The 13,150-nt window shown below is 33.8% G+C and overlaps 1 protein-coding gene across 1 annotated transcript; it reads right to left on the bottom strand.

The window, feature by feature from the left end:
• Positions 1 to 10,516: 10,516 nt before the first annotated feature.
• Positions 10,517 to 12,076, bottom strand: LOC108340117 (MLP-like protein 43). Its single transcript, XM_017577341.2, has 2 exons — positions 11,846 to 12,076; positions 10,517 to 11,064 (listed from the first exon to the last, which is right to left on the bottom strand). The coding sequence occupies exons 1-2, from the start codon at positions 12,030 to 12,032 to the stop codon at positions 10,793 to 10,795; spliced, it is 459 nt and encodes a 152-aa protein (XP_017432830.1). The 5' UTR covers positions 12,033 to 12,076; the 3' UTR covers positions 10,517 to 10,792.
• Positions 12,077 to 13,150: the final 1,074 nt, after the last annotated feature.

Raw genomic sequence — 13,150 nt, 5'->3', positions numbered from 1 at the left:
AGGGCATTTACCTTTTGCACCCACACACTTCAACCTGATTCTTTGTTTATCATTCTTAACAAAGTGTATATTTCTTCCATTATCCAACGCATAATCTTTTATAGCCTCCAAAATGTCTTGCTTTTCAGCAAAATATATCCCAACTTCCCACTTAAAGTCAACCATACTTTTTGGCAACACAAATGTTGGAAAACTCCCATAACCCTCTACACTAGAACATGGTCCACTAGAGTCACTTTCTGCTCCACTAATTAATTGTTCAGATTCCCACTCATCATCTGATAAACCTCTATCACAACCAACATTTGACATACTTTCTGCTCCACTTTCTGCTCCACTAATTAATGGTCCACTAGAGTCATTTGACATACTTTGGACTTCTACTTCCACATTTCCCTCGAAGTCTGCATGCATATCATCATCTATATCACAACCAACATTGATATCAACAAGCCCCTCCAACCACTCATTATTTCCATCACCACTACCATTCTCAAAAGAGGAATTCCAACTTCGAATTTCCACATCTGCTTCAACTTCATTCTGTTCTACACCTTCATGTTCACCATCACCATCAACCTCTTCCTCCATAACAGCCTCAACTTCCACTTCTTCACCATCCCCACCAACTTCCTGAACTTGTTCAACTCCAACAACCTCTTCCTCCATAACAGCCTCAACTTCCACTTGTTCACCCATCTCTTCCAACACACAACCAACTTGTTCAACTCTAACATCCTCTTCCTCCATAACAGCCTCAACTTCCACTTCTTCACCATCACCACCAACTTCCTCAACTTGTTGAAGTCCATCAACCTCTTCCTCCATTACAGCCTCAACTTCCACTTCTTCACCCCTCTCTTCAACTTCTCCTTCATCATTACCAACATATTCCACCATATGTATGACTTCGGGTTCAGAAACAGGGTGTATCAAAAACACATGGACCTCACCATTCAGCCTAGCTAAATTAACCATATGCATGGCACCAGTGTCATCACACAGACGCTCTAACTTATCATCCAAAATTGAAGCCCCTCCTACAGAGTACCACATATCTTTAAGCCCATCGTATCCCAAAGACTTCACTACACTAACAATCACGAAATAACTCCAAACATCTGGGTCAAACATAAACCTAGATGTCTCCCCCCCTTCATACTTAAGCTTCCCATCGTTAACTAATTTCCCTCCATGGTGAAAGACAACCTCAATATCCTCGTCCATGATGCAAAACACTATATATAAGTATTTGTACACCTATAATATAATCAATTCACGACAAAACATGTATTAAAACCGTAACCAAAACACACTCACACACACAGAAAATTATCACTTTAAACATGGGGGGCATGGGGGGACCACAACATTGCAATAAAAAATGGAACACAATCCGACCAAGGGGACCACAACATTGCAATCAAAAATAAAACACAATACATAGACGGGGACCACCACCAAACATCGCAAAATAAAGGTTTCTAACAAAACCAAACTTTTACTGACCTGGCCACTCCAGATTGCAACTGAAGAAGGTCCCACAACTCCGATGAGGACGACAACTGCACACTCTCTGAAGGTCAACCTCGATTCAACCCTAAATACCCAAATTGATACCCCAATTTTCTGAAATGAAATCAACTTTGGACGAACCGAACCCTAGAAGTACTGAGAAGAATCCCTAATTCGATCTGCACGAAACCTCAATCCCCAATTTCGTTTAAAACAATTCTTTTCTTTTTACTTATAAAATATTCAATTTCCACGTGCCCCACTGCTCCTGCTTGAATCAACCACGTCAGATAACACGTCCACAACAGCGTGCCACGTCAAACACACCGTAACGCCGTTTGACACTATTTAACGGAAAGGATCCATTTGTTGCAATTTTCATAAAATTGGGACGAAATTAAGATTCCATGCGAAAATAGGGACTTAGTGAATGATTAAACCTAATATTTATATTTAAAGTAAAAAATTATAATATCAAAATCTACATAAACATTGTCATTTGTATATTACAAATAAAAACAAAAGACTTACGTTTTCTAGAAGTTACCCTTCTCAATGTACTACTGCTATTCACTTTTGTTGTTTTCTCACTATTTTTGTATTCATCTAATATGGTTTTAGTTCAGTTTTGGACTTGGTGACCATAGGCTATGGCTCTACACACTTCCTATTTATGGGAGGGACAAATTTAATGCACCTTCTGATAACATTGTAACCCTTTTTTCTTTTGAATTTCTTTTTTGAAGGTTGAACCTTTTGAAACTTTACCTGGCCCCCTACTCTCATCTTGTCCCATATATTGTGAACACTGTAACAGGTAAATTATTGCAATTTAATTCATAAATTCTAATATCATATTAACCATAATTACATGAGATCTTTTTTTAATGATCAATTACGTTGCAATTTAATATGTTTTACAAAAGTTAAAATTATTATATTTTTTTATTTTTAAATTTACAACATATATAAATTTTAATTTCATGTCCAGTTAAAAAATTTAAAGCATATTTAATTTTTGTATAAATTATTTATTCTTATAAATTTTAGTTTTTTTATAATCTTTTTAAGCTGTAAAATTACGTCACATTCATTTAATTTTAGTGTGATCAGACATTTTTCATACATATTCTTTAGTTGTTTTAAATTATAAATATTTTTAAGATCCACTTAGTACATTGTTGTTATGCTCATCATGCATTATCTTTATTTAATTGTTTATTTAGTTGTTCTTGAACGAAATTAGAACATTGTTGATCTTCAAATACTTTTTCATAAATTGAAATCATTTTTATATCTCGACGATAATAAATTTACCAAACTTTTAGGAACACAGTAGAAATACTAGGAACACATTAGGAAGCCTTAAAGCTACATATCATTTTTCTTTAATTTCTCACTATTAGGAACACAGTAGAAATACTAGATATTCCTAAGTTTCTTTTTAGTGTTGAAGTGGCATCACCTACTTGTTTTTGTAGGAAGCCTTAAAACTTTGCATAAACGTTATTAAATAAGCTTTTTAGTGTTGAAGTGGTATCACCTACTTGTGTTGTTGTCTTGTAGTTTTCTATAAAGGTTGACGTTGAACGTTAAAGTGTCACCTCTTTGTTGGTTTCAGTTCATTCTCACAAAACGTTAATATAGATCGAAGTTGGATAAATTCTAAACAAACAAGCGAAGAATATGAGAGAGGAGTAGAACAATTTATTGAATTTGCTACGATGAATGTTCCAGATAATAATGGAAGATTTTATTGTCCATGTGTTAATTACTTGAATGAGCGAAGACTACTTATTGCAATAATACGAGAGCATGTTTTGTGTGATGGGATCCTAAAGACTTACACTAAATGGACATGGAATGGTGAATTAGTATAAGTGCCAATAACACATCTGTCTAAAACTGTGGATTTCGTTATGGACTAAAATGGACATGGCATGGAGAGGATTGTTAGTAACTCATTCCAAGTCTAATTTTAATTTTAATATGTATATATTTTGCCATGTATTCTATAATAGGTGGACTAAAATAATTTATTTTTTCAGGATGACTTAGTGGAAAAAAGCTCTCAAGGTTCATTCACTCAACAAGGCAGAGATGACATATTAGCTACTACCATTGGACGTCCTAAGAAGCCAGGATATGTCCGTGGTGTTGGAGGAGGGTAGGCATCAAACAATACTTTGGTGGTACTACTCAAAGGGTTACTTTAGCACAATTTACTGAATCCGATAAAAAGGTGCTACGAAATGAGTTTAAGAAAGAGTTATTCCCAGAATTGAGAGATGAGTTATTGTCAGAAATCAAATCTGAGATAGCATCTTTAGGATTGGCTATTCAAGGTCCACCAAAGGGGGCTCCCCCGATTGTTGCTAGCACAAAGGGGAGTTGTCCTCTTCCTGAGGAATTAGGGGATGGTGTTGATGTCCCTATTGATTGTGAGTTGTATGTTGATGTCCCTATTGATTGTGAGTTGTATGTTGATGATCCCCTTGGGCATTTGGTGGCCTTAGGTAAATTCAATTTATTTCTTCATTTTCTCTATGTATACAACCTTTACATTTAAAATGATACCACTGTCACTGCAATTTTATAGATTGAAGTGTGATAATGAATTGATCTAAACTACCCGGATGTAGTGAAAATAATGAAAACAAGTTACCTTAACTTTTAGCATGCAGAAAGGCCTAGCAATTATAACAGCCTATTATTGAGATAAAGGGCTAAAGAAAGTGATAGTCACTTTTATATGTTTTATATTATAGTTTAAGGTGCATTTTTCTTGGAGAAACCTTTAACAACATATTTTAATTGATGTGCTTTGTTAGCTAACCAATGCACGAGACATTCTCTTAGGATTAGTGAGCATAGTCAGTGGTCCTGTCTCCTTGATTCGACCCAACGTGATGGCAATCCCTTTAGGGACTTCCCATCCAAAGAAGTATCAACTTAACACTAAGACTAAGAAAGAGAAGTTGAATAAGGACTTTTAAACAAAGGGATCTTTTCTTTCTAAGTCTTAGAATGTTGTGTTTAACAAAATACATTTACATTGTTTTGTAGGTCACCAATAAAGGTTGGAAACCATGCCTATACACCTTAAAAGGCTAGCCAAGCAAAGGAGAGCAAAGGAACCAAAAGAAGGTGCATTTTCATTGATTTCCGAATTGGATTTCTAAAGGGAAACAACTTCCGGATTCTACTGCACGCCCAGCGTCTGCAACTTCCGGCTAGCCAATTTGAACCAGCGTCACTTTTTAAAGAGCACGTTTTAAATGTTTTCCACATGAAACATGCAGCCCAGGCCGTGTAGCTTCTCCAGCACAACTCTCTTATATTTTCAGTAGCTTGCTAGGCACGTTCAAAGGCTTCTCTTACTCTATAAAAGAGAGGTCCTCTTCTTTGTAAAGGCAACTTGATTGATGTAAAGAAACGCTGCTGAATTGAATCTAGCCACTTCTTCTTTCGAGTTCAATAGTCTGTGCCACTTTAGCACAATCCTCCTTCCCTCTTTGAAGGCCTTCTAAGCTGGAGAAACTTCACGCACACTTCTAATCCTTCACCAAACAATTCATCAAACACCTATCGTGCTTTGTTTTCATCAATCATCTCTTCATTTCGCTGCCACCTTCTGGTTCTAGGAGCTGCTTAGTCTTGAAGATTGAAGCTGCTTCCATCACAACGCGTGCTCTTGAAACTTACTCCAAACCAAACGCATTGCTTAGCACGTGCTTATCATATTCTTCTTTTTTAGCAGAAGTGTTTGTCATAAGTAACACTATACAAAAGCTCTCTGTGTCTTATTTCAACATACCATTTTCTCTTACATGAATGCAACTAATGATATTGTTAATGATGATTATTGTGACGACGACGGCTACAACAAAAGGTGATGTGTGCCTTGTGCCGTTGTCATCAAACAGGGGTTATTTTAATGAGCTGAAATATCTTCACTAAGAACGTCTTAGAGCTACTGTTATTGTATATGCGTGTGGTTTTTTCAGAAGTGAAGTTCTTTCCTTCATTATGTTAACCTTTACAGCCTTTCCGGATTGCATATACCCAATTCAGAAATATAGTTTATTAATAAGAATTATTTTATTGAGACTTTGAATTTGGTAGAATGGGGTTTTGAGATGTTAAAATGCACACAAGTTGCTCTAAGGTCAATTAATCAATTCCAGCAACTTTATATTATAAAGTTGGATTTGTTTAAGCTGGGAATTGGAATAGAAAAAACATATATTAGAATATCACCTCCTAAGAGACCATTATGCAGGAAAATAAGCAACCTCACACCCCAAACTGAGTTTTAGTGAAACAAAGGACCAGACAACAATGCAAACAACTTTGAAATAGGTATTAACACTGAACCAAGCTGGAGAATATCACATTCTCAATGTGATGAAAATCATTTTCATCTCTTCTTCTTCTTCTTCATCACATCTTCTCAATCACACATCATTATACATGTAGGGAATCCCTCTTTACTTACAGCTTATAAGATATAAATTGTGTATGCTTTGTTGAATCTTCTTAATATTTACCAAGTTTAATGTTGTAGTTATTCTTATTAGTGTCAACCATTGTACTGAACAATTGTCATCTATTTTTGTGTCTTACGTAAAATATATAATTTCGGAAGCATCATCCACCATGAGACTATTAAAGATGATATGTTGCAAGTGGTGGTTGTAGATATTAAAGATTGTTCTGCTCGTGTTCCTATGCCTAGTGAGGAGGTTCAAACACTAGTGTAGAAGGGACTTTAGACGTCTGTTATTTTGGGCTTTTTACGTCTAATCTTTGTCCGACGTCTATATGGGTGACGTTAATGAGACGTCGGACACTATAGGTCTGACGTCTATATAGACGTCCGATCCGTACAGGTCAGATGTCTCTGAGGTTGCTCCTGACTCATGGTGATTCGAGTTTACAATTTTATATTTTAGTTGAAGAGAATGTATTGTACATTTTTTTATTGGATGGTTTTAAAAACGTAGTGGAGGGAATTTGAGGAGAGCAAAACGCAAGAAATCGTCACCCAAGGACACGAGAATAACTACACCAAAACCAAACGAAAACGCATTTTAATTGGTTCAGATGAAAGATAATGCATCAAAGAGTGATGTAATCGGAGTAAAATTAATTTAAAACGGTGCAAAAGTGAGAAAACGAACTTGAAAAGCGTAACTCGTAGAGAGAAAACGCGACGAAGATGATGAACACTGAGTGCGCGTAACGGCTATCTCGCGTTCACGGTGTTTTAGTGCCGACATTTAGAAGTCGGTTCCCCCATAACAGACGTCTAGAGGGCTTTAGAAGTCGGTTACCCCCATAACAGACGTCTAAATGAAGTCAAAAAGTGATTTTTTAAATTCTTGGGCTGCATATTTAGACGTCGGTTCCCCCCATAACACGTCTAAATGGATTTAGAAGTCAGAGTGGCGGGATCAGACGTCTAAATGGAGTCAAAAAGTGACTTTTTAAGTAGTGAAACAGTGGGAAAGACGTCTAAAGGGTGACGTTAAAGGTCTTTTCTGCACTAGTGAAACAATGGGACAAGCACTAGGGAATTTTGTCATTTGGCCATCTAGATTGGCAAAGCCAAATTTAGTAAGTATTGTTATTCATACTTACCTTAATTACTTAAGTATTTCTTGTATTTGGATGCATATATTCTTAGACTTATTTTGTGGTCAAATGTAGGACATCTCTAAGAAGACAAACGTTGTTACACCTCCACAACCACAATTGTCTCCTCTACAACAACTTGGTGTAGTGGTAGTGACAATGGGGAATAAAACTATTGAGATAGATATGCCTCCTGAACTGACATGCAAGACTTCTACCACCACTTTATTTGTATGTCATAGGGATATTTGTGAAATTGTCATTAGTAATGATCTTCTCTCTACAATAGTTCTACAAGTTTGGAATTTGGAAGTTCAACCTTAACAAACCATGAAAATATTCTCATATTGCATTCATGTATTGATTCTAACATTATTTGTTCATATTGAAGGTATTTGCATCACCTTAGCATCGACAGAAAGAATGCTACTATCTATGGATTTCTTGACCCTGTTATCATTCAAAGTGTAGAAAATAAATCAGAGGAGGTGCAAAAATACTTAACAGAGATGTTTGAAAAAGCTAGTAAAGAGGTCTATTTAGCACCTTACTTGCATAAGTAAGTACACAAATTTTGAATTCGTGGTAACTAATTTAAAATTTATTTTTAATTAATATTATTGTCACTTGTAGGGGTCATTGGCAATTGCTAGTAATTGTTCCTGATCGTTCTCTTGTAGTTCTCTTATGTTCCTTGCATAACAAAAGCTAACACATTGTCCATCAAAAATATTTTAGAGCGTAAGTTTTCATTTCTATTTTGTTTCCTTCCTATATGATTATAATGATATAATGAATGTCTATCTTTTGTAGGTCTTTGGAAGCCCATTCAAGGTTGTAGGGTACTCCATCTGTATCTAGGAAGAAGATGCAAATAGTGACACCTAATGTAAGAGAAGTTGATCTTTGTTCTGTATAATATGATTTTTCTATTTTGATGAGGAATTGGCTTGTTGGTTTACCAAAATTGATCAAAGCTACATGGTACAAAGGCTATAACTATAGTATAATATGATCTTCTATGTCCTTAGTTTGAATGAGTTTTGATTATTTGTGTTTAATTTGCAGTGTTGACGTCAATTGGGCAGCTATGAGTGTGGGTATTACGTAATGAAGCACATGCACACCATTATTTGTACAAACATTACTGATTCATGGAATAAGGAATTAAAAAACTAACTAAATACTTATTTAACTATTCATTACAAAATTGTTCTAACTTAATTATTTTATTTGTAGATCTTTAATGATTCATCTCCAATGGAAGCTCCAGAGATTGAAGACATTAGAACTAAGTGGGCTTCTTTTATTTTAAGTGTTAGTAAATTGTAGAAACTTGACTATAATGTAGTGTAGGTTAATCTAATATTTGGATTTAATATATGGTTTGATGTACAAATTATGTATTAAATATTATTACACAATTTAATGTTTGAAATGAATTTCATTATGTTAGTTTAATTTAATATGTTCATTTCATGTTATATTGATTATAAATTGATTGATGAGATTATAATACAGGAAATTAATTGTAAAGTGAATAGATATGTCAAATGTAATAATGAAATTTTTTTTACAAAACAAGTTTTTATGATAGGTGAACAATGTATGTAATAAAAGCTTATTTCTGAAAAGTATATATTATGATAGGTGAAAAATTACTTGTCATAATATATTCTACATATTATGATAGGTGAAAAAATCTACATCATAAAACGCTATACATTATGATAGGTAAATCCAGCTGCATCATAATAAATTCGCTATATTATGACTGATAAGTGAAAATATGTCATAATACACTAGACCTATTATGATAGGTGACAGAAAGTACGTCATAATACGCTTGACCTATTATGATGGAGTTTTCTGTACGTCATAAAATGCACAGACCTATTATGATGCTCAGAACTATGATGCCAAATTACCTATCATAATAGGTCATTTTTACCTATCATAAAAAGTGATTTTTCCACTAGTGAATCCTAACCAATTTATTGTATTATAGAGAGAATACAATGTTGACTCATTTCTTGCATGTAATTTCTTAAACGCAGTCATATGTGCCATCATTTGATGCTCGTCTTCATCAAGTTCATTGTACTTGTCTTCCATCATATCTCAAATATCATGGGATCTCATCAACGCCTTCATCTATAGCCACCAATTTTCATAATTGTTCTTTTTCGTTAGATGTAGTAGACTCATTCCGTTGACAACCTTTTTCATCTCTCTCACAAAACACTCAAACACTCATTGTTTCTCTCATATTGTTTGACTCTCCTCTATTTTTTTTTCTCTATCAGTAATTAGAGCATAAAACTCTAATAGTACTTCGTAGAAAATTAAAACTCTGACACACACAAATAATTGGGCTTTTTAGATCACTATGGTAAGTTTCATTGAACCTTAACAAACTTTAAATATATACAAATAGGACCTTAAACCAAGTACAAATAATAAAAACTAAAAACAAAATATATCTGACTCAAAATAAAAATAACTATTTAATCTATTTCTATCTTATATCAATAAAATAAAATAAAATGAAAAATCAAAATTATTAATATTTATTTTATCTTTATCAAAATCAAATTAAATATTATTAAATTCTACCTAATTTATTACTAAGAACAATGCAAGATAAGATGCTCTAGAATGTTGATATAATACCTCTTATCCCCTCTTTAAATCAACACAAAAACACCACCCTTTTAATGATAAAAGCCACCCATTAAAGAAGGTAATAAGCACCCTTTTAATAAACAAATTAAAGATATTGAAAGGGAGGGTGAAATCAATGACCTTCCCGCTGTTGAAGATGGTGTCGGTGGTCGACGCTGATGAAGATGATGCTGCCACTGTTGAATGATGGTATCGGCGGTGAAGATTGTGTCGGTGGTGGACGTTGATGAAGACGGTGAGCACTCTTAGATATGAGTTTGGAACAAGTGGTTGAGAGAAAGGCAAGAAAGAAAGAATTGCACGAACATCGTTGACTACTGGGTATCGGAAGATTAAGTTTATATCGAATTCAAAATATCAGCCTATCGTTAACAACCATTATTGGATAATTTTCATTTTAACCATAATTGTTGATTAATGATGGAGGTTCTTATTAAAGTTTCCTGAATTGATTTTAAAAATAATATTCATCGTAATTTTATTATTTGTTTTCAGATACAAGAAATGGAACTATGTAGTTCTTAAAGTGGACTAACCACTTCGAAAAGTGACCTAACCAAACTTTTTAAGGCAATAACTTTTTTTATTTTAAAATTATTTTGTCCAAATTCTCCACTTATTAAATATATATAAAAAGATTAGTTGTTACTAATAAAAAACATATCGTGGACAGCAAGGGTTGATAAACTATTATATATATATATATATTAAATTCCTAAACTTCAGGGTATTGCATTACATCAGGAGAAAGATATTTGGCACATCAAACTTACTTTAAACAAGTAAGAAACAACGTAAAGGACGGCACGAATATATATTACGAACATGCATAGTCATGTTTAATTCCACACAAAGATAGGACTGTCTCACGAATTTATGGTTTATAAAATGACTTCATCTTAGTCCAACTCCATTATTTGATATTTTATTATTGTTTTGTTCGTAACTGTTGTAGCTATGCCTTGAGAAGATTGGCATCAACATCTCTGCTTCCTTTGTGCAAGAATTCAAGGAAGCCAAAAGGAGGATCAACTTCCTGACTTGTAGTTTCATATTCAATGATCCATTTGATGATGTCACCACCTTCGTCTTTAGGAGTTCCTTCGAATATTACCTTAAAAACCTTAAACTTGTCATCGAAATCTTCACCGAACACCTTGTAGGTTATTCTTTTGTTTGCTTCATCAACTGATTCAATGCTCTCGTGATATGTTGTAACCTTACCATCTGTTGTTTTTATAAGCAATCAATACCACATCATAAATAGACATAGTTACAGAACAAACTAAACCCTTTGATAATTCTCTTAGCTTCAATGTTAATTTCTTTAATTAAAAAATCATTGAGAAACTAACCTTAATCATAGTGTCTTCACTTTATATCTTGTTTTTTAAGAGCATTTTTATTAGAAATTCACTAAAAACACATATCATTAAGATCTGAACTCAATCCGTTTAAAAATTAATATTATCTCCAATCTAATAATTTAAAATAATAAGTTTATAAGTTTTTCTTTTTATAAATATTTAACCTTTTCATATATATTTATAATAAATTACTTAAACTCAGGTTTTCAATATTCTTAATATTGTTATGTGTCCTGCATATCTTGTTATTGGTATTGTTAGGAATTCAAACATAATTAAAAATCTTACATTAACCAAAAATGAAAAAAAAAAATAATATATATATATATATATATATATATATATATATATATATATATAAGTAAATGGTTCATTCATTGAAAATAATGATCTGATTTTTTATATAAATTTATGAATAATTTATTAATGTCAAATTTTCCTTATGTCTCCCTCGAAAAACCTCTTAGATAAATTTATTATATTTATTAAGGATGTATACTCTTTAAAACCAAAAGAAGTTTTTTTGGCTAGAAAATAAAAACTAAACTACTTTCTAAATACCAAAAATTAAAACTGAAAGAGAATCATGAGGGCAAAACTCAAACAGTATATTAGTTATTATAGTTAGAACTCAGTTATACCTATGGTACAAGTCCAGTGTTTGATGGATTCATTGTGATGCCAGTCTTCACCATGGTGCAGCTTTGTTCCATGGACTCTTTCAGTGAGGTTTTGAACATGATGGAGTTGTGTTGCGAAGAGGTTGAACCACTTTTCAGCAGTTGCATGAACCCTAATTTCAGTGCTGATTTTACCAGAAAGTGGCATGATGTGATCAACCAAGAAAGAAGAAATATTAGAAACAAACAAGGGTGAGGGATGGGGAAGAAAGTTGCCACCATAAACCTGTTATATAGGAACTTAACTTACCTACTCCTAACAACTACTAATTAATTAAACCATGGGTCCAAATATAAAACATGGAGAAGAGAGTTTTTTTAGAAAAAAAAATTATTCACAAGATTGATTTCGCATTGTCAGCCACATGTTTCCAGAATATTGACATTAAATGTCTATAATATATACTTTGTATTTTCTTTGTACTGAGTTCCAAATTATTTTTAGTGTTTTTTTTTTCAATTTTAATTTGTTTAGAACAATTATACTTTGATATACTATATCTGAGAAAAAATTATGTGGTGATTATTAATGTGAGCTCAATGTTTTATGTTCCGGTCAGGTTTGGAGGTCCCCTGCCAAAACATGGATAGACGTTGAAGACTGGACGGACGAACGGGGTTTGACAGACTGTAGACCGGGCGGGCTTTGCTCCATGGCGGCGGACGTTGGGATGGCAAACATTGAAGCGGACGGACGGTTCTCGTAGCGGACGGGCATTGAAGACTGGTCAGACGTAGCTCTCTCTCTCCTTCTCCAAGCCGGATGGGAGCGTATCTGTTAAAGGTGCTCCGACGCTCAAGTCACTAAAATGAACGAACGGTTATAACAAATAATGTAAGTGGTGCATAATATGCAACATGTGCAATCTGTCCAGAAATCATACTTGGAACTCTTATTTATACTGGTTGTAATGGACTTTTACCTTTCGCCGGTCTAATGACGGCTCAATCACGCCTTAATTTTCATTAGGGCCTTTAATGAGCTATTACTGTTTATAATCTAACCATGCGGTCGGCCTGGTGGTTGATTGGTCGGGATGGTCGGTCGGGTGGTAAGTCGACCTGGGTGGTCGGTCTGGCTGTGTGCAAGAGACCGTACGATAATCTAGAGACCGTACGGTACATTTTATATTTAAAATTGCAATGTATTCAAGTTAATTTTAATGTTTTATATTTTATAATGGTATTTGAGTTATAACTTCAAAGATTTATTTTCATTATTCCTTATTTTTTTTTAGAGATTTTTTTTACCAACAATTAATTTTA

The sequence above is a fragment of the Vigna angularis genome, chromosome 5 (assembly GCF_016808095.1).
Source record: "Vigna angularis cultivar LongXiaoDou No.4 chromosome 5, ASM1680809v1, whole genome shotgun sequence".
NCBI lineage: Eukaryota > Viridiplantae > Streptophyta > Magnoliopsida > Fabales > Fabaceae > Vigna > Vigna angularis.
This window is presented reverse-complemented; position numbering and strand designations above follow the sequence as displayed.